The following is a 27,049-nucleotide window of genomic DNA, read 5'->3' as shown; positions in this document are numbered from 1 at the left end:
TAGGGCATTGGTTATTTAATTGAGAGCTGGATGGAAAGCACTTTAGCTTTTAGCATTTGATCAATAATGGGAGAGATCATAAGAGAAGACAATAAGGGATGGAGACGCATAGGAGTGCAAGCAAGTGTGTGTGTGTGTGTGTGTGTGTGTGTGTGTGTGTGTGTGTGTGTGTGTGTGTGTGTTTGCAAATATTACAAGAGAGCAATTGGCTAGATAACATGCCTTCACACTCCTTCGTATTCATCTTGTGTTTTGTTCTGCAATCCTGTTTGCCTGTTTTTTTTATTTTGCCCTAACTCCTTAAATTCCTTACTTGTTTCTCTTTCTGTCATCCATCCATTCAATGATCCACCCATCCTTCCAAACATCCATCTGTATCACCCTGCAAATGCATGTCACGCATCATCTGTCAGACTGTATTACCAGCTCTGATTTATATCAAGTTGCCACCTGTTGCCATGGTTTGCACAGAATAGCCCGCCACCAGAGTCATCAAGGTACAGGTTGTCTTTATATTTATTCTACCTGAAATAGTAGAGTGTCATATCTCATCAGTCATTAAAATTCCTTAATAATGCTGCTTGATAGTTTGAAATAAATAAAAAATGTTCTTTGCCTTGCAATGTGCCAATTGTCGGGTAGATTTTGTATTTATATGGTAAATGTAATAAATACAAAAACATTTTTTAATTGCAACCAAAAGCTTAGCTATGTTTTGGTTTTGGCTATAGTAGCTTCTTATTTTACTAATTGGTTCCCATCTTTTTCCTTTATTTGCTTTTTCCTTCTGTCTCCCATTCTTTGCCTCCGTCTGTCATTCCTTCCCATATTCATCCCTTCCTCCTTCACACATCATTCACTCCTCTATCTTCTGTCTTCAGATAGTTTCTTCTCCCCGGAACGGCTTTCTATTTCTGTCACACTTATTTCACCTTTCTATCCATCTTAAGTCCTGAGCTCCTTCCTCTCATACTTCCTGCCACCTTTCCTTCTGACCGTCCTTATTTCCTTCCATCCAGCCACTGACCCTGTCTTGATCTTTCTCCTTTTGTCTCACACGTCTTTCATCCTTCCACCCAACCTATTTTCTTTGCACTTGTCTTCCTTCAGTAACAGTAAAAACAAAATCCCTTTGGACTGTTTCCATATTGTTTCTTCAATGCTAAGCCACTACTGTTTTGTGAGGCCAATTATAGTATGATAAAATATGTTTGAGTCCAGATGTCGCTTTGCCGCAGTAGATGAGCTACAGTCCCTGAAAGGTTTTTCTCCTAGAGTGTGTTGGGGATTATCCATATGTAAACAATTGGGCTAAGCCTTGTAGACAGTGTGTGTGTGTGTGTGTGTGTGTGTGTGTGTGTGTGTGTGTGTGTGTGTGTGTGTGTGTGTGTGTGTGTGTGTGTGTGTGTACGCGTGTTAACGTAAGAGGCTTCAATAGGGTGTAACAGAGAGGGAAATTACATGCAACATATTTCCTTTCTCACACACACTAATGTGATCTTGACACACACATGTACATAGCAAGTTCAACACTAAGGAAAGACAGAAAGAAATGTCAACAAATCATTCTGGGAGATACATATGTATCAGCAGGGCATTGTGGGTAGCTGTGCTCTTGACTAACCCACACAAGCACATGCACACTACGGTTGAGACTCCCATCCTCTAGAAATAACTTGCTATGTTGTTGACAAAATGTAGAGTGACACATTGTGCTGTCTGCTGGCTTACCTTTGGCCAGCTAGGCCCACAGGGCAAACACTCAGTCTGCACCTCCACTCCGTCATTCTTCTCCTGTTCCATCCTCCTTAGTTCCTCACTCTCTCCTTATCCATCTACCTAGCCCTGCCATCTCTACTTACATCAGAGCTAGGATCACAACATGCTTTACTGCATCCTTCTCTCAACTTTCTCACAGCCTCTGCCTATAGTCTATTCTTAACTTCTTTGTCTCTTTTTTGTTATCTTTTGCTTCTATTCTCACATAGGCCTTTGCTTTTGTCTCTTCGGTTATGTCCCTCTAATTATTCAGACAGCAGTATGTGCCTGTGCAATGATCTGGTTGTAGTAAAAAAATACTTTATGACCCTGTCTGTATTTATGGCATGCAACAGCATGGCATTTGTGTTTGTGCGTGACAGAACAGAGGCAGAGAGAAAGCAGGGAAGGAAGGTAATATGGAAGAGAAGACCAGAGGCAGTAGGTATGGGAGTTGAGAAAAGGTGAGGAGAGGCAAGGAGGAGGAAAAAGAGTGCTGACACTGAGCTCAGGTGTTACAGTGCCATTCTCACATCCCCACTGGAAAAAGACATCAGCTCATTTTAGGATCAACAGTATCTTTGTCCAGTTGGTCATGCAGCTGACAGCTTTTTGTGCATCTTATAGGGTCATTTTGGCATTTTTCAACCCTATCTTCCCAGGCATTGGTGTGTAAGTGACAAATGTGATAAAAAATCTTTGAAATTGGTACTGAGCGAGAACGCTGTAACCAGCAGCCGTGAACCGGGCTGCAATGTAATCCTATAGGGCAAATGCACACTGTCAATTTCTGTCCAATAAAGTGCTGTTTTTGCCACTGACAGTCTCATATTGTTATTCTAAGTGTATGAAAAAAATATGGAAAGTATCCCTACAGAGATAGACCTTTTTGTTTAAGAGTAAGAGCCTTTTTGTTTAACCAGACCAAAAGTTATTTAAATAAATGCCATTTAAATAAACAATATTTTTAGCACGTATAGAGCAAGCATATTTTCACATGTAAATAGATGAATTAAGGGTTTATTTTAACCAAACCAGAGTGATGATTGGTGGTACAGTGAAAAGACGAACCAAGACCCCCTTTGAAAGTTTTATTTTGTTTCTGTCAATTTTGAATGAAGTGTGTTTTACGATGCTAAAATGATTTTTTTTTTTTAAATGGACTCTGGTGGGTTTGGCGAGAGTGATATCGGGGCTGTTTCATGTTAAACAAAAAGGATCTTACTCTTTAAGCAAAAGGTTGACATATGTATGGGATCTTTTCCATGATGTTGTCAGACATTTAAAATAATATCCTGAGCATGCTGTTGCAAAACAAGCACTTTCAGTGGATGTAAATTGAAGGTGCGCAATTGCCCATGAACGTTAAATTGCCAATTTCAAAAATTGTAATTCCCATCAGTCACTTAGACACAAAAACATATAGGGTCCAGTTTGAAAAAAATAAAACAAAGTTACCCTTTAATCTGTGTGTGTACGTGTGTTTGCATTCATGTGATCAGGGAATGTGTGTGCCGTTGATGGCTCTACTTCCTCAATGTGCCGTAATTGGCAGTTTCAATGAGCAAACGTCAGTGGAAATTCTAGGTTGGAGTTAATTATCATTGTCTGATTAGTGTCAGACCTCGAATTAAAGCTGCGTCATCAGCAAAGTATGCCATTTGACTAAAAAGCACTTTTATTCTCCAGAATTTGCAAAATGCCAAGATAATGTGGGAAAATGTTTAAAATGAAGTCCCACCTGTCAACCAAAACTATTTGACCTGAGAGCCAGCTGCGTGAGTACCGTACAGCCGTAGTTTTAACAGCTTGTTGAAAAAATCAGATGTGGGCAGCACTAACAGCCAATTAACATACTCAGAGCAGCTTGTCCTAACCAGGACCAGTTGTATGCATAGCACACTGTGGAAGGACACTTGTTGAAACCCACCTACTTGAGGGACTCCTTTGTGCATCTTCTTCAGTCTAAACACTAACAATGGCTCTCTTATTCCCATTTTGTCCAGAGTCATTGCTCCTAATGTGATTGTGTTATGCAGGTGTCTCTTTCTCTGTCTCTCTACATCTCCCATTTTCATTCACTTGACTCATTTCATTCAAATGTAGTTGTGCTGTGACTGGCTTTAGCAACAGTGCACGTCAAGCTCTTTTGGTTAAGCACAGGCAATGATGCATATTGGCCCATGTCTGCCTATTGGAGTCAGTCTATTTGGGTTATTGGAAGATTAATAAACAGCCCGCTGTTCTTAAGGACAGAATTTGGTCTTTATCCAACAAGTAGCACCTGGAAGATGTATACGTTAATTTTGTTAGATAGATATTTCACTCTTTTGGTTATTGTAATGGAAACAAAGGCATCACCACAGTACACGGTGACACCTGTTTAAAGTGTGTTGGCTTGACCCAAAGCAGCAGAAGAGGGTATTGTCTCCACTCCGTGCGCTTCCTCTTCAGTGATAGCTACTGAGTCCATGTCACTGTCTCCCAGAAAATGACAAGAGATTTTCCTCTCTCTCTCTCTCTCTCTCTCTCTCTCTCTCTCTCTCTCTCTCTCTCTCTCTCTCTCTCTCTCTCTCTCTCTCTCTCTCTCTCTCTCTCTCTCTCTCTCTCTCTCTCTCTCTCTCTCTCTCAGCATCCCCTGACAGTCTAGCTGTCTCACTCTCTGGTTCTCTCTTTGCCTTGTCTGCTTCCCTCTGTGGTTTCCAGACCCAAGACTGCTGGCTCCATTGCTATGCTTTGAGTGATCTGCAGACAGAGTTTTAAATTGTAATGCCACGTTGACACACCCAGTCCCCAGCCATCCATCCAAGAGGGCCAAAGCAAGCTGGTGCAGGGTGAATGCCTCACCTTTCAGAGGTAGATAACAGATGCACACAGACCCTGATCAGGAGCTCCAAAAGGTGAGGGAATAAATCTCCCCTGACAGAAAGGTTGTTACACCCCATATTGCAATGAAGGTGAGGGGGCAAAGTTGGTCTGTGCCAGGCCACCTGAGGGAGGGAGGGGAAAGCAACAGAGGAAGGTAAAATGACAAGAATGTGGTAGGCAGAGAGAACAGAACAGCAGCAAAAGAGAAGAAGAGAGAAAGAGAATGATGAATGATAACAAAGGACACCAAAAAAAAGATAACAGACAGACGGATAAAAAGGAGAATAGGAAGAAGGAAGTGTGAGGGCAAAAAAAAGAGACTGGAAAAAATGAGAAAGAGACAGCAGTGAAGGATGGTTAGGAATGCAGAGTCTGATAAGGTTATGGAAGCAAGTACAAAAGTTTCAGAAACTCATTCCACAGCGTGGGGCAAAATCAATCAAATAAGCAGAAGAATAGAAATGAGGTTAAGCTAAAGGGGGAAAAGCAACAAAACTGACAGATGACAGACAAGTTACTGGCAGCCCACTCGAGCAGACTTGTACCATAGAGACATAAGACAGATGGAGAGCAACGAGGGGAGGGACAAGAGAGAGGGAGAGAGACAAGGGAGAGAAAGATAAAAAGTAGAGAGGTTTAAAATGTCAAAGATGGGGATGGGAGGGTGATGATACAAAATAAAAGCCAAGAAGAGAAAGATGGGGAAATAGAGATAAAAACAGGGCCAATAAATGACAGAATGGGAAACAGAATACAGAACATGGGATGGAGTCTGGAGAGAGAGAGGGTGGAAAGAAGGGGAGGGATGAGAGCATGAAATAAATAGGCGTAGAAAGGGGGAGACAGGGATAAATAGCGAGGAGAGGGTAAAACAAAAGAGTAAGGATTGAGAGATGAGAAGAGGGGGAAGAATCAGATATGCCCAAGGAAAGGGAAGGAGATAGAAAATGAAGTGAGAGGGACAATTTTTAGAACATCGCTACTGACATTTACATTTAGGCCAGGCTGGGTAGAGCTGCTACCATGGGCATACCCCACTGACAATATGACATTTCCACCCCAAAGGTGCTAGGAGAGGAGTGGAAAATATAGCAAATGAGGTTTCACCCCCTGCCACCACTAAAATATTCAAAAATCAGTCCAGAAACAGAGTTCAAAGGCAATTCCTGTATGATGACACAGCTTGTCAAAACTCAGTTATTCACTCACAGAAAAGAGGAGTAGGGCATTTAACTGCATCTTTGGAAAATGTCCATCCTAGCAATTATTTTAATCGTGTTAATCAATACATAAGAATCTTATTTAGTCACTGAATAATTTGAATAAATGTAGCGGCATATTTGGTGGCACTGGTATGAAAATTGTTGAAATAAGTGAAACTGAATTACATTTCTTCTGCAATCACAGGACTTTAATGTGAGTTTTAGAAATATAGTATACTAACATAAACAACAGACATTCAATACCCAGTTTCCTCAAGAAGTTAATGGAAAAATTATATCAAATCATATATATAAACCCACCCGCCTCTGGGCTACTGGCAATGATGGATTTAAGCACAAAGTAATGATGGGCACATTTTGCAGAGACAATTTCTATGGCAACCACAAATTACTTCACCGTAAACAATAACGACAGTGACGAACGCAAGCAAGCTCATTAGAGATGGTTAGATGCACATCTCCAACGGCTGCAAAGCACTATGGGGGGGTATGATGCATTTGCAACACCAAAACCTCATTTATTCCATACAGACAGAGTGCAATGAGAGAATGAAACACAGGAATGAATGATGGGTGGAGGTGCAATGGAGCAATAAGGGAATAAAGGAAAAAAGTGGAAAAACATCAACAGGAAAGACTGAGAGAAAGGGAGAGAGAAAGAGAGATGGAGTGATCTGCCTTCTTTCCGAGACAACTCCAATGACAGAGCCATTCTTCATTAGCCAGTCTCTTTACAGTGTATATGTCAACCCCGGCGGCCAGACAACTGAAGAGGAGTGTGATCATAATTTATCTATTTAAAATGGGGGAAGAAGGCTACGGGGCCGTGCAAAGCTGTTAGCCGAGCTTTCCTGCTGCGCTGTGCAGTGTAGTGCAGTGACATATTACACTGAATGGGACTGTGGGGATAACTGAAGTAAAAAATAAACTTCTCAGAACAGCATATGGAGATGTAATGTTGCATACAGTAGGCACAAAGGCATACATCTTATGCTGGGGACATAATGCTATATAATTTGCCATGAATATGGGCATGTGTATGACTCATAAAAACAACTATCAGTGCAATATATATATATATATATATATATATATATATATATATATATATATATATATATATATATATATATATATATATATATATATATATATACATACATACATACAAACAAACAAACAAACAAACAACTCCCTTCAACTGTGTCTGCCTTTTTTAAATTATACAGAGCATGAATGTAGCAGGTAACTTAGATTAAAAGTAAGGATGGGTGCTTAACATATTACCAGTAGTGATTCTCAATTTACCACTGTTTTGATCAAACTGGAGAAGTGCAACACTCTCAAAATAAAAAAATTGAGAGCTAAATTTTATCAGCTTTGTTTCACCATTTCATGGGGTGAAAAAAAGTAGCTCTTAAATTTAAAATTTTGTTTTAAAATGTTAAAAATAAAGTATATTCAACTAACATTTTAGTAGTAGTAGTTTAAACTGATTTAAATTATCTGACAATAAAATGTGATTGCTGATTAATAGGCAGGATAATACATTATCTCTAGCTTGTCTGCAGTAAATTCAGTCAGTTCAAAACCAGCCCAGTAGTCGACAAAGGGTTAGCAAACGGTTTGAAAGGAAAAAACAAATGAGTAACACTCTACGGTTCTTCCACCATTATCATAGAAGTGCCCTTAAGCAAGGCACCTGATCCCCGTCTACCTCCGCAGACCTGCTCAGTGTCCAATAGTAGAAGTCTGTTTGTACTGTAGAGCTCCCAGGTGTGACTCGTGTCCCAGTTCAGAGGCAGGATTCTCTAAAGGACTAACTTGGTCCATCATAGGACGTAAAAGCCAGGTATAACTGCTGCCTCGTTGCCTAAAGAGATGGTGTAGAGTGATGGTCAAATGAAGCTTCGCGAACCACTGTCTTTATTTTCTAAGCCCACTAGATGGCACTCTCTGTTCAACAAAGGGTTGAAAACACACTGAATTGCCATTCCTTTAAAGGTCCCATGACATGGTGCTCCTTGGATGCTTTTATATAGACCTTAGTGGTCCCCTAATACTGTATCTGAAGTCTCTTTCCCAAAATCCAGCCTTGGTGCAGAATTACAGCCACTAGAGCCAGTCCCACAATGAGCTTTCCTTAGTATGTGCCATTTCTGTGTCTGTAGCTATTGAGGAGGAGAGAGGGGGGCAAGGTGGAGGGTGGGGGTGTGGCCTTGACCAACTGCCACTTTGCTCGTTTGAAAGCCATCATGTCTCCTCTCATGGGTGGGCCAAATTCTCTGGGTGGGCAAAGCAGAGAAAGGGGAGGTAGCCTTGCTCCTTATGACCTCATAAGGAGCAAGATTCCAGATCAGCCCATCTGAGCTTTTATTTTCTCAAAGGCAGAGCAGGATACCCAGGGCTCGGTTTACACCTATCGCCATTTCTAGCCACTGGGGAACGCATATTAATGTTAAAAAAACCTCATAAAGGGAAATTTTCATGCCATGGGACCTTTAACCTTTTTCTTTGAACAGAGAGATCTAGTGAGCTCAGAAAACAAAAACAGTGGTTCGCGAAGCTTCATTTGACCATAAATGGTGTATACTCAACTTTTATACTCACAGATATCAGAACTAACGTTATATTCAGGCACCGGTTGCCAAAAGTCGAACATGTCAGAGTTAATTTAACAATGTTCCCCTTAAATAGCCAAAAGTGTAAATATCACTGGGTAAGTAGGATGAAATTAATGATACCCCATATTACAATATGACATATAATGATAATAAAAGATGATGGATGACTAATGGTGTACAAGGTTAATGGTAAATATATTTATATAACTTCCATTTCCCTGGAATGCCCTGTGATTCACAATGTCCAGGGTGTTAAGAACAGTGGCATTTATGCCGGCCTGCCATGATTTATACCCTGCAGTGGCTTTTTAATTGGTCTAAATCAAGTATTATATTTGCCAGTTTCTGATAACAATCTGACAGCAAATACCTGGTTAATATGACATGGTTTCATGCTATTTCCCAACTCTACAAGTTGGGAATTGACTGCACATTTGATTATAGGATACACCCAACTGCAAAGAATATAGCAGGAGTCTCCTCCAAATTCAGGCTAAAGAGGGTTGCATAGCTCAGGCCTTGGCTGCTCATTATGACAAATTTCCAAAGTGCATGCTTTGAAGGACCAAGCACCTGAATTGGAAAAACAAAGCACTGTTCAAAAGAGCATGCACAATCACCAAGCATTCCCTGGATAAATAAGGATAGAGAATGCCAGTGAACTGATAAATACTTGGGCATTTTCTGAGCTCTTTGCCTCTCCAGCTCTTTAATTGCTCTTTCCATCACAAGAGTAATCTTTCCATTTTCAGATCGATAGGGACTCAGAGAGAATGAAAGGCCTATTTCCTCTCAAATATGGATAAAGCTTAACCACATGGGGCCGTCTCATGTTTTCTAATCATGCCAGCCAGACTACAGGACCAGATGAAGTGGCACCAACTGTAAAGAACAAGTCTTTGAATTGTAGTACACAGACTAAAGTTAAAATTAATCCAGTCTGCTATAAAAAGAAGAGCCATAGTTGTTTAAGGGATATAAATAACATTGTATCATTAGCACAGTGCAATTTTAAAAGGCAGAGTGGGTGTCAACAGAGTGAGCAGCTTTAGTGAAGTAGTAACCCACACAAACTGGTGGAAACAATGGAGCTTGAAAAGTGAAAGCAGTGTGGAGCCTGTATAGGAAAAGTACCCTCCAAACACCCACTCAACAGCATCTGCTGTGTCTGTGGTGGTTTTGTGTAATGGGAAGAGGACGATGGAGCATCTGAAGGACTTAGCAACAATGTTTCTCCACTTCCATCCAGCAGGAACATCTCCCCTGGTGTCTGACCCCAACGTTTAGCTTTGCCTGTAAACAAAGGGCCCTGACTGACATATTCAATTAATCAATGCTTTTCTCGCACATCACCATGCACTTTTCCAAGCTTTGCTCATAGCCCCAGGGTGCTAGCTCACTCCAACATTACCATAGCGTATGGCTGTACCGCTTTAGACCTGCTGAGCCCTGGAGAGCACCTCACAGCATAGACAGGCAGCGTAATAATAAAGGATAAATTAATATTGACGGACTAAAACAGATTTTAAGTCACTCTACATTAGCTGAGGTTAGGTTTTACATAATCATCCTGGAAAAGTCTTGTTTGTTGCCTCATGCTGGCAGCCATCCAACAGGTTATTTCCAGAATTTCCAGAATAAAGCCTGACATCTGGCACGTGGCTCACATGATGTCTGCTCTGTGTGTTGCCGTTCTCAAAATCTCTTCGCTACAGGAACAACACCCTTCGAGTTGGCAAGCCACACAATAAAAATGGCACGTTTTGAAGAAAATTTTGATTGTGTAATAAGGCAGCCCAGCCTGGGTAAAGTTAGTGCACTTAGCCAGGCGGCGGCAGGCATCTAACCAATGTGACACAAACACCCTGCTAGCCACTGAGTCAGAATGTGATAGAACCTTAGGCAGCACACACCACTTTCCCCTTATTCGCCTCACCCAGAGAGGAAAGGGCCAAAAGTCCCCTCCGACCCGAGCGGGGCGCCTCACATTGCTAACATTATTAGCTGATGAACATGGCTAACACTGCTAACTTCTGAACCAACCAGACCATCAGAATGTGCATGGAACAAAACCTTTTGAGGCTATACAAAATGCATGCCCTTAATTAAAAAAAATTAGGAGGTTGTTGGTGGTGCTGTCTTCAGCCGAAGGTAGCGACAAGAGCCGGCCCGAAGCCAGAGTTGGAAGTGGGTGAGCAGGTGACTATGATCCCTGAGGCGCTCCGCGGGGTAGCAGCGCTGCCGAACCTACTGCCGGCACCCTGACTGCTGCTGCTAAGGGGCGGACATGAAAGCCCAGCTGCTCTTAGGCTTTACGGGTGGTTTCCAACCTGGCTATAATTTCCTGAATGTTGGTCCCGAAAAGCAACTCCGTGGAGATAGGCCCGATTAACGTACCTTTTCTTTCCATCTTTCCTTATCGGAAGTTCCCAATTTCTGAGTACAATAGAACACCGCATAATCGGCAGTGACGAGCTCCACCTGGCAAACGGGGGAGACCAACCGCTGCTGACCGACGCAGAAAGTGTCACTAACTGTGCGCACGCATTAGAATTTAGGGCGGGAAAGTCGCTCAGATTGTGTTACTTGACAAAGCAACAAATACAATAACAATAACTTTCATTAGTGGGTCATATGCTCAATCACCATTGTTTTAACTCAATCTTTGATTGATAGGAACTTAACAGACAATTAGAAAAACTAGATGAAAATCTTATGGACTACAACTTTAAAGTATTTTGATTCTGATTTAAATAGCTCACATTACTGTATTGTGTGAAAAGTTCAACATATTATTAGCATTCAGGATGCATATTAGTCCTTTGCCTTTTGCAATATTAGCATTCAGGATATTGCTAACAAGTTCATCAGCATGCAAGCAAATGCAGGCCTGAGCTAGATTTAAGGCTCAGGTAGCATTAGCATGCAGATGGTAGTGAGACCTAGTGGTGGGGATGGAGGAAGGTGCAGGCTAAGTGATTAGCAGGAAGAGCTCTTACTTCACATGCAGGATCAGTGGTGGGCTCTGTAACAGCATTAAAGGCTAATGAAACTCAGGTGAGGGAGAAGAAATAAGGGGAAGAGAGCATTGTGATCCTTACAGCAGAGCCATGATCACACATGCATAATGGAGGTCTCACAGTCCTCATACCAAATTCATATAAGTAAAAGTACACTGCTCACACTGTTTTTATTTCATGCAGATACGGACATATGGACGCACAGTTTACTTCAATTACATAAAAAGTAACCACAGATACTCATACACAACCACACACACATCTCAGGGGGTTGTAGTATTTTGGCAGTAACCAGCCTGTTTACGAGTGGATAATCCAAGGTCCCTGTGATTAAAACAGCTCCAAAGCGCTCCTGACACTCCATTACCCAGCATGCCCCGGGTGAGGCAGGATTGTACATATTGATTTCACGCCTCATTAGCCTTCCTGTCTAACAATGTCATTGTTCTTCCTGGTTCTACAGGATTGTGCATCACTCAGAAATGACCAGGTATAACTCTGGGAGGGGACGGTGGACACATAACAAATGAACACATAAATATTGAGTCTGGGCTTGTTGGATCATCATGGCAAGCTGAAGACTTTTGACCCAGTTTTCACATATTTGTAGTTGCTATTGGCAAACTTCACCAAGAAGGTAGGGGATATTTTTTCAAAACACACTGTCAGTACTAAAAATGTTGTATTACTTACTATTTGCCTTCAGTTTTATGACTGAAGTGATCATACCCCAGTAACGAATCAATAACAACTGCGAGGGCTAGGTGTAAAGTAACAGAGACATTATTTGTCCCTCTTACTGTTTCCACGCTCTTAACACCTAATTTATCATTTATAAAAACAAAAAAGTGTTGTGCAGCCACAAAGAGGATGCCAAGTGTCACTGTGCCTGGCATATAGTACACTCATGCAAAGCAGAACACTTTGAAATGTTGACATTTTAAGATGAGGTAGATTCATTTTGAGACAACTAACTCAAATAAAAAAGTTGGGGTTTATTATACATTGGCAGTTTACTACCACAACCACAATGAAAAAGATGTGTGCCTTGGTGAATGCAGTTGTTACTCTGGTCATATAGCAAGGAATCAATACTGAGTGCATTCATTGTCTTAGGGGAATTCCCATCAGGTGTGCGAGAGCTGTGCCTAAGTGCTAGCTGCTGACAGAGGAAGCAGGCCACCTGCAGCTGGCCATTGCAGAGGCAAAGAGCATGTCCAACAACTTGCTTTTTGAAATAATCAGCACAGACTGCCGTTAAGGGAGAACTATTTCTAGAAGGCTGTATATTGCGAGCACACCCTTATTCTTCATCAGCTTTGAAAGAAAAGTTTTAGCTCTGGTGTTGTTTTTCCCTGAGAAAGTTTTTTTTTTGGTGAGTTTCCCAGAAGCCTTAGAATGTTTGTATTGGATCATTTATCCCCACCACAGAGTGCACAAACAGCATTGTACTGTGATTCCACTTTCACTGATTGACCTTCAAACGGTAATTGGCAAGTCTGGTTCGGTAGTTGTCTCAGAGTGCTGGGTATTGGATGGCTGCCCTGAAACTCATATCTCTCTCTCTCTCTCTCTCTCTCTCTCTCTCTCTCTCTCTCTCTCTCTCTCTCTCTCTCTCTCTCTCTCTCTCTCTCTCTCTCTCTCTCTCATTTCATGCATTTACCAACCAATGCCATTCTCCAAATCTTTGCATCTTCTACATTTGCCCCCTGTCTTTCCCCCTTTCTCTCATCCCACATCATTTCACCCGCCTTCTCTCTCTAATTCACACACTTTTCATGTTTCATCTCATCACCCTTGCTTATTCTCTCTCTTCCTGCTCCCTCTCCTTGGCCCAAAGCATGGCAGCTGCAGTAGTATGTAGCCTGCCAGCTGCCAGTTATGATGATGGTGACAGTACAGTGGGGGTGCTGGCTGGGTGATGTTGACTAAATGGAACATTGCAGCACCACTGGCAGACACAAACTCAAGCCAGCCCACATACACACTCAACTATACAAACAACAACGATGCCAAAGAGCACAACAGCCTTCGGGCCAACTAATAATTCTTCCCCAGCCACAGCCAGGGTGAGGCAGCTGAACATCAACCTTTTCTGCCCCAGTCTCCCACAGATGGTCTCTCTTGTTAAGTAAATGACAAGGGGATACTGCTACCATGACATACCTCCCACTCAGGCTTGCACAAAAACCGTTACAAGTCACCTTGGCAGCTTTTAGCTTCATCTGAAAGCCACAAGTCATCATCAGGAATATGACTATTACATTAAATTACAAGGCATTTGTGAGTGAATCAGGTGTTCTGAACACCCACCACCACCAACACCACCACCACCACCACCACCACCACACACACACACACACACACACACACACACACACACACACACACACACACACACACACACACACACACACACACACACACACACACACAACTGCAGTAAGACAGGTTTGGCTTCACAGTGTAATCAAATATCTGTCAGTGTGTGTCTGTGTAAAAAGCATCCATGTCTCCAATTTTTTTCCTGCTGAGTGTGTGTGCTGGCAGAGCTGGACGATTTCCTCCCTACCTGACAGACAACCATCTCCTCGACTACTGTGTACTTATCCACACAACTTCCACAATTTTAACACACACACAAGCATGTACTGTACTTAGCACACATATACAAAGAAACAAATGTACGCCCCCTGGCTACATGATCCACACACACACACACACACACACACACACACACACACAATGCCCACTGGCTACATGATCTGTTCCCACACTGGCACAGTAAAAGAGACAAATGTTAAAGGACACTGAGGGGACACAGAGTGAAAGAGGCACCAAACCTAATTTTCAGCCTGAAAACTGCACTAGCTGAGGGACTGGCAGATAGGTTCAAAGCACAAAAAACTTTGAACCAGCAATCAACTCTCTGAATGTGTTGTAAAAGTTCTAACTGTAAGAGAAAGAAGGTATGACATTGTCATTTTAGAGTTTTAGCCACACCAGAAAGAGTATACATTATGCCATTATAGCAGCGAGAAACCTTACATTTTCCAATTTATTTTGCATACATTGAAGGTTTACATGGTCTTCTATGTCATAGATTTAAGGTTCCACAAATGCATGAAACCCTTTCAAAACATTATAATTTCACAATTTTTGTCAACTGGAATATGCTTTCTTTTTCCCAGTTTGTGACAGGTTAGAATTTCATGAGAGACAAGGTTTCTCATCAGCTTATGTATTTGGTGTGTGGGAGGATTCCTTTCTTCCCCATCATTCTGACCCTGAGACAGAGTTAATTCATCCAGGCTGCAAAACAAAGCTGTCAACTTCAGCAATAGACAGGGTATCAATAAAGGTGAGAGAATAAGAGAGGCAGAGATGGACGGTGAGGCTGAGAAGTCTATTAGGACACACACCTACGCAAATGTAATGCCAGAGCAAGTTGTAAACACACAGACACCTACACAAAATTACTTTTAAAAGTAACTTTTATCCATGTTGGAGTAAAAGTGTTGAAAATATGTACAGTCAATAGCCAGAACAGTAGTCAAGCTTAGTGAGAGCATATCAGCAGAAGTAGAGAAAAGTTTTCAGCTCACACTAAAGGCCAATGAAGTGCACCCAAACTCCAGCAAAGAAAAGGAGTCTGGAGAATAACCAGCAGTCGACAGGATAGAATACATTACCCTCTCATCTCTGAAAAGGACCTTGCTACTTTCAAATATGCAAACTAAAAGGCTCCATCAGTTGTGAACCCTTGATAACTTCAGTGGTTTGTGAATATTTTCAGCTCACGTGCAACAAACTTGCAACTGACGAGAATGACCATGAATATATTAGTCATTATCACAATAAATATGAAAAATGACTGAAAATTCTGAGATGTTTAAAATTGAAGGCTTGATAAGTGTTTGCTGTACATTATAAATGAAGACTGTTTTAGATGGAAAAAAAATGTTGTTCTCTTTCCACGACCTTCCACTTCCGGGATTGCTCCGTTGCCGCCAGAAATTTTGGTAACCAAACTGAGGTCCGTTGTTAAAGCGCACACACACACACACACACACACACACACACACACACACACACACACACACACACACACACACACACACACACACACACACACACACACACACACACACACACACACACGTCATCCCTGAAGATGAGTTCATACATCATATCACGTATGCTAAACTATTGTAAAGTGATACACTGTGCGTGTCCGGGATGTTGAATGATGTTGTAATTTGCCTGTAAAAGGTTACCCTTCATTTTAAATGCAAAGTGTGATGCTATGTGTATTGTACATGTTAAATGTGGCTCCATTACCAAAACTTTGCTCTTACCAACTGTCACAATGTCAGCTAATTCCTAGTCTCACAATAACTCAAAAGTGAGTGACACATTACCCTAACATGTAATGTTGAATCTCATTTCTGAAAACAATAATACCACAGTCCAAGCTGATAGACCTCAACCATTGAAATAAGGTCCTCTTCATCTGTAATGACTGCACACAGGTAATATACTGTATTTCACAACATTTATGACAATGCTTTATTACTTACTTGTGTCTCATTCTATTTCTACATGCCATTGATAAATCACAGAAACATCTGTGATATGTCTCCCCACAAAAAGTAACAATTGAATATGTAAGGTTTACAATATCAAACCTATTTAAATGGTGCCTACATGCATTATCACAGTTGGGAGTCGGTAATTTTAGTTTAGGAAAAGAAGGAAAATACATTGTGAAGAAACACTCAGAAAAGGTAAGGAGTAATACAACAATCAGAGCCTCTTTCAGAATGAATAACTTAAAACCAATAAAAGCAAAAAATAATTAAGTAACCAATGTGAAAGACATATCTCATTTGATTTCATTAAAAAAGACAGCATCCAGACATAAAAAGCTATGGTACTGTCTTATGTCAAGCAGCCAGCAGGATCTTAGGGAACATAACAAACTGGAAGTTTTTAAACACACTAAAAATATTCTTCCAAAATACTTTTTTTTCATGAACGCTCAATAACTGGCCTTTTTCTGGCTCTATAGAGTGCATAATTGTTTGCCAACCCATAACACCAAAAAAACATAATCTATCTTTAGAATGTAATTTGAAAACAATACATTGGCTAGATGCTAAAATATGGAGATGAAGAATACAAAGCACCATTTTTTTTTTCTCAGGAAAGATTAACAGCTTGGCCTGCTGGGTGTTTAGAACAGCAAATCAACCAGCTTTCATCAAACTCATAGGTGAAATGATTAAATCACAGTATCAGTCAAAGACAAAGCAAAACATACACAGATTCAATTATAATTTAGCAAGAATGAAGGTTAAATTGCCATTGCTTATTTCAGAAACCGAGCAGGACATTAACTAGAGCTAAAAGAAAATATGCAGAAAACTGATAGATTGTAGAACAAATCAGCACTGGTTAAATTGGTCTCTATGGGGCTTTCCTGAGGCAAGACATGATGCAACATAGTGCAAAGCATCTTGAGAAACTCAAATGGCCCCAACTGTAGCACAGATGGCGTTAAAAATTAAAAATCCAAAAAGGTAGATAGCTAGTTGACATTTATCTGAGAATGTGGAGATTTTGCATGAAGCAGATTTCCTGTTGAGCTTCCTGTCCTGTTTGAGACGTATATACATGCAATCTGACCCCTTGGTGGACTTAAAACGGGTAACTCACAGCCACAAAAATGTACCATAATAGTCAATAACTATCCTATTATAGAGGTAGCAGTATATAACTTAATACAATGATTTGTAAATAGTGTAATCCTTTTTTGTTTTACTTTAGTGCCACATTTTTTGTTAGCTTTATACTGATTTGATTATATGTTGCAATACAGAATATAACCTCGTCAAGTCAAATCTGGGAGGTTACTGCGAACCTCTGTGTATCTTCCAGGTGAGGGCCCCTAAAAACATCTGGGAGAAAGAATAGCTGGGGACTTCATGTGCTTTGCAGGGGACACGTTGCACACCTTCAGCAACCCCAGGCCGACAGAAAGGATTAGCAGAACTGATGTGTATAATGTAGAGAATTGACCATGCCAAGTATCAGACCAGGACCACCCTAGTGTGCGTGCTGGGCCTGCCAAAATGAAAGTAACATGACTACAGTCTATAAGCTTCTCAATGTCATGTATGTAATGAATCAGCCATGGGTTTTAATAAAGCAGTGGAAGGTAGGTGGACAGCTCTGTCTTGCTGTGTGTTAATTCTATAGCTGGTTAAGTTGTAGAATGGCTCTGATCAACTGATTGATAAATGCCAGGTACTGCATAATGATTGTAAGTAAGGTGCTTAGTGCGGTCACTCATAATTAGATTTTATACATGGCGGCGCAGCGAAGTTCTGTCTTTTGATGTCAAATGCAGCATTTAGTTTTATTCTCTGTCACTTGTATATATGTTGTTGAGTCTATTTGCTGTATCTCTGAGAGTGATACATTGGCAAATTTTACTGCCAGTCCTGCATCAACATTAAGTGTAGCCGACACATGAGTGAAGTTTTTTTGCAGTCAAATATGTGCAAGTATATCTTTTTTGCATGTATTTAATTAACTTCCAGGTATCTGTGCTGCATCCTTGTGTTTTCAATGCACTATTTATTTTCTTCAAGGTATAAATAGGTAGCTTAAAAAGTCATATCAGCAACATTTGTGTGAACATGGACATGGGAAATCAGATGCTTGTTCAATTAGTTCCCTCTGGTGATGCATCTTGCGAGTTCAGAAAAAAAGAGGGCAAGAAATACAGTATAAACACAATATTCAGCAGTAGCAACATGCTTTTATCACCTCAATTATACCCAAGATCCATCCTGTCTCACAAATGTGGATTTTCTGGCCAAATTACTTGCAAAGACAAAAGCAAGTAAGCCTAACTTAGAACTTTAAAACATCCCTTCAGAAACCTATGAGTGGCATCACAGACAGTCTCTGCCATCGTTATCTCCGTACACCTACAGAACACTGCATGAATTCATTGTCAAACTACTTACCATTCTAATTGAGTCTCATTCTTAAAACCATTTAATAATCCCAGTAGTTGGAAATTATTTCTCTAACATGAACATACCACATGTAGTGTTTTACTTAATCGCCAGCAACACACACACACACACACACACACACACACACACACACACACACACACACACACACACACACACACACACACACACACACACACACACACACACACACACACACACACACACACACACACACACACACACACACACACACACAGACAGATGGTGTCTTACTAAATGGAATCCAAGCCCTGTGTGTATCCTCGACGGGACACCACAGTGGAAAGAGGTATGTGTCAGGCATGATGATGTGCCCCAACGGGAGTAGGCCCGCTAGATTACTGGAGTAACACACAGTGAGAGGTATATTTAGAGTTAACCTTTGGTCACACACACACACATACACACACACACACACACACACGCACATACACACATCATCTACACACTTGCAACCATAAAGCATGGACTGGGTGGAAATAAATGGAAAATATGTTTTATATTCAAGATATGCAGGTATTAATTTGTGGCTATAGTGAGGAAGTGTATTATTCATAAAATATCATGGTGTTGTGTAAATAGACCAGCTGAAAGCAAGTGCATCATATCATACAAACAACCTCATCTACAAGCACCTCTGTGGGACCACAAACAGAAGAATGACTAAAGGGAGTGCAGGTGGAGGTGAGATTGGAGAAGAAATCTTGTGTCTTCTGAAATTTTAGCAACAGCAAATAAATATTTTCCATTTGACAGCAATTGTGGAATTATCAATAATGATTTTAAAGTTTTTTTAGAGTTTTGTGGAACCTGAAAACTGGGTTTTAACATATGCTTCTTTTCAACTTTTGATTTTAGAGATTTCTTTTTTAAACAAAATCTCTGCAATACATTTATTCTGGGGAGTCGGATGTAGAGACATTATGACAACAGAACTTGGCAAATGTCAAAAAGGATGGACAAAAGTCCAAATGGGACTGCCAATACTTTTTAATGGAGAAATAACAGTTTGCTTGCCCCTCTGATCTGTTAAATTCATTATCAATTTCTAATTATTGTTTCAAGAACATTACTAATGTAGTTACTGTAGAGCCATTTATATTTGGTAACGATTCAGTACAGCCAATAATCAGTTCCAACGAATCACCTAAAGGTCAAATACAACAATGTATTATATATTACCCCACTGACAAACATTGAGGTGAGCAGATCTAAAGCAACAGATTTAGGTTTGTCCTTTTTTTGTACCACATGTGCTCCACATCCAACTGCATCCTATACGTCTCCAAAGAGTCAAAAAAGGAGAATAGACTGTCTAGTGCACTCACAGAAATAAAGTAACGTCAGTGAGGCTATTTTTTCATGGTGTGGGTCAGTAAAACTGCATGGATCTGACTAAATCAGGTATGCTTCAATGATTCCAGTAATGTTAGAGCATGGACACATTTTCTGATTGGGAAAAAAGAAATATATCCCCAGCAGGATTTTCCAAACCAAAGTGCTGCTATGTAGAGCTGATTAGGCTTATTGTAACATAAAACCCATGTTGCTCAAAAACCTGGACGCAAAACCATTCTGGTTGCCTTCTGATGACTGAACAAGGAACTCATTTTGAATTTTCAAAACACTTTTTCCTCAGGGGAGGAGTTTTTAGAGCTGTCACACTGCAGAAGAAAATAAGGCTTCAACAATGGCTACATGTCTGTGATGTATTCCCTTTTGAATAACTTCTGTACATTTGCTCTCCCAATGGGTGGGTGGGCGGGGGCTGCGGGTTCAAATCTGGTCCAAAGCATGGATCTGACTAAACCCTACATGCTTCAGTGATTCAGTAATGCGAAAGCACTGAGAGGTTCTCTGGTAGAAAAAAAAAACACAAATGAATGTCATATGCAAAAGGGAAAAAAAGCTTAAATTGCCACCAGCACTTGTCCTTCACTAGGTAAGGGTAAATGGAATATTTTGTGGTATTAAATTAAGGAGAACTTCAGTCAACGTAGATAGGCAAAATGACAAATCTAGTGTTTTGCACTTGCTGATGAGCTAAATCCAAATTAAACAGAATTCCATTACACAAAGGAATAAGTCCAAGGCTAAACACAAATCACTAAATGCAATTAGTGAGAACTCGCCCGGGAATCGGAATGTCTTTTCATCGTGCAAGCAAGGGTAATGCACATGTTTGGGTGAAGTTGTTAGTTTTATACTTCAATAAAATATAAATGTAACACAAAGAACACAACACACACACACACACACACACACACGACCTATTGTAACCAAGGTTGTTGAATGTGACGTTTTTCCACAAAACTCCCACTGGACACACAGAACTGTATTAATCCAACCCACAAAGCTGCTTCCCCTTCATTCTTTACTCTTTTTGCCTCTTTATGCTGTCTCTTATCTCTGTAGCTTCCAATGGAAAACATAAAAATGATTGTTGTCCTGCACCCAACTCCCTCCATTTTCTCACCAAACCAATCCACCCACCTTGACTTTAACATCCCATCTGTCATTTCTTCTCTCCCCGCTCTACGTCCTCCATTTCCTTCCCTCTTTCCCATTCCTCCTGCTAACCTGAAACCAGACGGCACGGTGTGTTCCTCCTTCCAACGCTCCCTGTCGAGTGGTTGCCTTGATTTTAATGACCTTTTCAATTATCTCTACTTGGCTACAGCTCTCGCCCCGTAATCTCCATCATTTCCATCCATTACACTCTTGTATTCCCTTGGCACCAATCAATCTTTGGTTTCTTTTAAATACTTTAAAGCAGCGCAGTGCCTTTTCCCCTGAATAACATTGACAACCTCCTGACCCACCTCATAGCAAGCTGTTCATGGGCTATGAGAGGAGAGAAGAGGAATGAGCAAGAGAGGCAACCAGAAGAAGAAAAAAAATGTCCTCTCTTATCAAAGCTAAACACAATACAGGTTTGGCACATGTACAACACACATGTACATTGGAGAGTTCCTACCTGCTCTTTGACAGAGGCAAGGATGGAGGAGGTGGTCTCTGTCTCAGATCTGTCTCCATTGGAGGCTGGCATCACAGGGGCAACCATGGCCCCTTTCTCCTGCTCCGCAGGCTGCTCTGGCACCGGCATTGCTAATATGAACAAACACACACAAAGAAGAAACATGATTAACCTGCTTGCAGTTTTAAAAGTACAATGTTGCACTTTTTACTACTAAAAGTACAATTGCAAGACGTTTTATGTAGTTGTAAAACAAAAAAGGGCAAGTAAAAACAAACCAGTTTTAAAGCTTAGTTAGCTGAGGAGCAAAAGAGCAAAGATGGCCCCCTAAAGCAGAGCACTTAAATACAGACCAATCAGACTATACCAAGTGCCTGCCATATCATGCCATACCATATTACGGTATATTTTGTTTATTTCTTTAGACTACATTAGCTTGTTGGTGCTTTTGCTTTTGTTAATTATTGAATATTACTATTAAAAAAACGTCCTGTTTCGTTTGATTTGTGGTTTACTTAATGGCGTTTGTGTTTGTATTACCCCTGTTTAAAAAATGGTCTGATCAGGCATTATATATATTCCCCTTTGCCTTCAGTTTGTTGGGTCAGTTTTGTCTTTGTTAGGTCAGTTTAGTCTGTTCAGTTTTATTCAGTTCATAGCATAGCCAGAGTTAAATTATCATACAAACTTAAGTTTGACTGAAAATGAATAGAAAATGACAGATATTTTGAAAATTACCATCAAGGGGAACCGAGCCTTTAAACATGTCATGTCAGTCAGTGTGCCCTATTAACTACCTTGCGTCTACCATACTGTTGAAGCAGTGGGTGCTTGAATGAATTCCAAAGCCTGGATTCTAAATAAATACAGCAATTAGTCTGAAACACACACACACACATACATACACACACAGTCACACCTGTGTCCCTGCCAGTATGTCACTTCACAAATAGGGATCCTAGTAGACTCGTTAAAATGTGATGCCCCACTTATCATGATTTTAATTACTTTATTTACTTTGTAGGATACAGGAAAGTGACGAGTGTCTCCGACTAGTTCATTTCAAAACGACTATCGCAATTGTTCATTTAAAGAAAACAAAAAGCACATACATTTGTGTCTTCAACCGCCATCAAACACCACCTCTCCAACTGTAACAAATTACTATCAGTCCTGCATGGATAGATCTGTCTTTTCCCTTTGCTGTAATTTATCATAAGGAGTGATAATATATGCCACATTTGACACTTCTATTAAGCCATCTATGAAATGGAAAATGTACTTCTGTAACATTATTGGAATTGTTTTAAATTATCAATAAAAGCCTGTGCCTCTTTCCTGTCTGAGCGAAGAGCACAGGGAAAGAGAGAGAGAGAGAGAGAGAGAGAGAGAGAGAGAGAGAGAGAGAGAGAGAGAGATAAAAAGAGAAATCAGGAAATTGGTCTGCAAGCTTTAGCGGAACAGACCATGGGGACGGGATTTTGTCAATACAACAGCTCTGACTTCAGTAGAAGACTAAATAATGAACCAATTGAGAGTGGGATTTGATCATGGAGTCTCTTATTTTAGAATTTGTTACTAGTCTCAGCCCTTCACTTTTAATATTTGATGTGGAGATCCAAATCTGTGCAAGCTTTGGTTAGACCCACACATTATGTATGCACACACTGGTGCGTCTACATGTCTTCAGTGCAAGTCCAGTCATATATTTTATTAGTGTTTTACAGTTTTACGCAGGTTTTTTGAGAGCAAATATTTACAGTAATGTAATTTAGAGCTAATCACACAGATGTTAAGGGTAAGTGTGCTATAAGCGTCAGACAAGGCAGCTTACAAAGGCAGAGAGTGATCCTCCAGCCTGCAAATCAAACATCCAGTCAGTTTATCAGCCAGTCAGCTAGCAAGCAGACAGAGGGCAAGCCAGACAGGGTGGTGTCGGTAAATAAAAGATGCTTGGCGAGATGGCCGGCAGATGGTTATTTTCACTCTCATTGACAAATACCACGACTGTGTCTGGCATCTCCCCTCCTGATGGGAGATGAGTCACCAGAGTTTGGATCCTGAGCAACTAGAACCCCAGCAAAGTCCTTATCACACCAGCTGGCTGACTGCCACATTTCTCTTGAATGAGCCAAATGTGCAAGTCAGTGGGAAGAGGAAAGACTCACCTCACCTTCTTTGTGGAGTCCTGCAGTTGTTTTCCACAGTATATACCTCCGGCAATAAAGTGGAGCCCTGACCTGCCACAACCGATTCAGTTACATCTGTAGCACTCTGTATTTTGAAATAGGCATGACAGACCTTTCTCATGGCAGAGCAATTACAGGTCTGACTGATAACATTATTGATGGCTTCATTCCATTTTGCTGTGCCAATAGGCCATGCCAGTGTTCCAGCCTGCATAATACCAGAGCCTCTGCACTGGCACACCTAAATGAAATGCAGCTGTTATTCGTTACACCTGTTTTGATCAGTCACAATGTCTGTATCTGTATCTGTTGTGTGTTTTGTCTGTTTAACACTGAATAAATGTAGAAGACAAACTCATTCAGACAACCCCCTATTGTCCAAAGGCTTTCTGAAATGTTACACACAATATTCAGTAAACTGACAAATACCAGCCACAAATGCAATTACATTCAGTGAGCGAAGCAAGTTTTGAGTGATTTTGATAAGTGAATTCATGTAGCCAAAAACTGAAACACCCAAATCACTAAGAGAATTTAAAAAAAAAAAATTTAGCCTCTGCATTCAACAATACACATCATTGTGAACCATTTATTGTCTGAGAAAGCCAGTGATCGTGTATAGAGAAGGCACAAACCCTTTGTGATTAGTGGCCAGACAGGTGCTGTGTTCAGAAAATTGAAAAAAGTCGGCTTACTGGCTCTGGCTGCTTCAGAGATAATCCCAGTACAAACACATTTGCCATCAAATGTCACCACACCAATGTTCTTCCTGGGCTATTGTCAGCAGGCACAGTTGAGCTGCTATTGAATAGATGTGTTACGTCCTGCAGGGTACAATGCAACAGGAGCCTCATCCTAGGGTGGGCTTTCGTAGCTCTGGGGACACACTTAATTGCAGCACATTCTGGTGCGGCTTCCCGTTGAACTGAGGAGGAATGATGGCCTGACATTTCCTTTGGCTCATGTCTCCTGTTTTTGACAGCATGGTAGAGGACCCACTATGTAGTAGTTAATGGAGAGCAAAGTGTAAACAACAAAAGAAAAACTCCCAACCGGAAAAGAAAATTGCACATCACAGTTTGAATTTTCACTACTACTAATTTAATTTAGTTTAGTTTGCAAAGTAGACAACCAAACAAGCAGTTGAGGAACTACTGTATCTTACACTGAACTCCACTGAGATCTGCCGGATGACGTGAAATGTATCGTTTCGCAACCTCTCACACTAGCGGTAGTGGAGGGAAGCCTAACAACATTCATCTGCACACATTGCCCACACTGCCATGACACTGAGCTTGATTTTAATCAACAAAGTATCCCTTTAATAGTTTTATTTGGATGAAGTAGCACATGAAAAATAAGATGGACCAAATTTAGAAGGGATACAGCTGTTATTTCAATGTTATTTCAATATATATAGTTTTTCTTTTGTTGTTTCCACTTTGCCCTCCTACTAACTACGAAATGTTGGGTCCTCTACTATGCTGTCAAAAACAGGAGACGGGAGCCAAATGAAATGTCAGGCCATCATTCCTCCTCTGTTTAATGGGAAGCCGCACACAACTCAAATAAACCAGAATGTGCTGCTACGAAATCTACATCTATGTTAATATAAGTATCCAATCAGACTTCGGTATTGGGGGGACTCAGATTGGGATCGGGCCAAAAACACTAGATCAGTAGGTTGACAATTAAAATATGCCATATGCTGCAACTGAGATTAATTAGGATCCTTAAACTGAATATTTTTTATATATATATTTTTATATTATATATTATATATAATTATATTTTTTTATATTGCTTTTAAGTTAAATAGATGGAATAAACCTCTCATCTTACTGATTATTTTAAATGCAGTAAGATTGTTTTTTGGAGAGGGTTTTGGAGTTGAACACATAGGGTCAAATAGTAGGGCACTCGGCTTTAGGTTTAAGGCTTCAATGACATCCGTCTCATCCCCTAGTTTCAGGTTTGAAATATGGCAGTTTATATTAAATTTTACCATTGGGTCCACTTGGTCGTTAGAATAAAAAAAAAAAAGTGATTCTGCTCCACACAGAAAAAAACAGATGCACCTGCATACAAACACAGAGGTTACTCACACCTTGAGTCATAGAAGCATGGGCACCTCTGACCCATGCTCACACCATGACCTGACAGGCCTTCACACCTGCCCTCTTCCGGCTGAACACACCTTTACATGAACATTGCGCTTGCTCTCACACACACTTACACACACTTACACACACTCTCACACTCTCACTCTCTCTCTCTCTCACACACACACACACACACACACACACGTCCTTTCCCTTTACTCCATGACCCGTCAGCTGTCTGACTCTAAGCCTTGTTGGCTAAGCTGCATTGCCCTGCTCTCCCCTCCAGCCCATATCTTCTCTTGTTGTCCTCTTTTCTTCCTTTTTTCTCTTCTAACTTTTACTTTTTTAAATCTAATCGTCTGGCCAGCAGTTTGCAGTGAGCTGTGTCCCGTGGTTGCAATACGCAATTAACAGGTTAATCATTAATATTATTAATGTATTGGTTTAATTTTCTCATTTTTAAAGAATGTACCTCTACATTTTCTTGTCATGACGTTAGCATGGTGGTCTTCAGGAAATACATTGAGGTTCGGAGTTTAGGGCTACATAGTATCTGTGCATCACAATAATAATAAATGCACTATATGTGACTGTAAGAATTTCTATATACTTTAGTCAGATCTCCTGTTCCATCCCCAGGCCACGTCCCAAGTATTGCATGATCAGGAAGCTATTGTCCTCAGCATGTTTGAGTGAGTGGCTCCTCTAAGGAACACAATCAAAAGCATGCTTCTCCACTTAACATGAAATTATACTGTTTAAATATTTACAAGGATTTAAAATGCACTCTCGGTTGGAAAGAATTGTATGACGGCTGTATAAAAATAAGAAGGTTCCTTAGGGATGTAAAATAGTGTAGGTGGAGTTTGAATCCTGCAGATCTAGTGTATGATGACACAAAATTGGCATTCATCACAGAAGACATTTTGACATGTCACAGTAGAAAAAGCACAAGTGTAAGTCAATCAGTGTCAGTTAATGATGCCGTAATTATATTTAGTTGTTTCAGTGCCGTGGTATTATGCATGTCCTGGCTTACCTGGACACCTGAATAGAACGGAGCCCAAGTCAAAAGGTCTTACCTTCTCCAGACCAAGGGAATAACTTGACCAGAATATTTTATTTCCACATTTTATCAGTACATCTTTCCTTATTGTCAGATTTGCTATTGAAAATAATTTGAAAACTGGACTGGTAACTTTTCGTATTCAGGTG

The 27,049-nt window shown here is 40.6% G+C and overlaps 1 protein-coding gene across 1 annotated transcript in view; it reads right to left on the bottom strand.

The window, feature by feature from the left end:
• The window catches only part of ctnnd2a (catenin (cadherin-associated protein), delta 2a), a 251,489-nt gene extending 229,645 nt beyond the window's left edge, over positions 1 to 21,844 (bottom strand). Inside the window, exons 1-2 of the mRNA XM_028569226.1 lie at positions 21,819 to 21,844; positions 21,541 to 21,671 (exon numbers count right to left, since the gene is read on the bottom strand). Coding sequence (XP_028425027.1) covers positions 21,541 to 21,669 — 129 coding nt within the window. The 5' untranslated portion in view covers positions 21,670 to 21,671; positions 21,819 to 21,844. The remainder of the gene's footprint in view (positions 1 to 21,540; positions 21,672 to 21,818) is intronic.
• Positions 21,845 to 27,049: the final 5,205 nt, after the last annotated feature.

The sequence above is a fragment of the Perca flavescens genome, chromosome 22, assembly GCF_004354835.1.
Source record: "Perca flavescens isolate YP-PL-M2 chromosome 22, PFLA_1.0, whole genome shotgun sequence".
Lineage (NCBI taxonomy): Eukaryota > Metazoa > Chordata > Actinopteri > Perciformes > Percidae > Perca > Perca flavescens.
The sequence above is the reverse complement of the archived record's forward strand: the minus strand, read 5'-3'. Positions and strand labels throughout refer to the sequence as shown.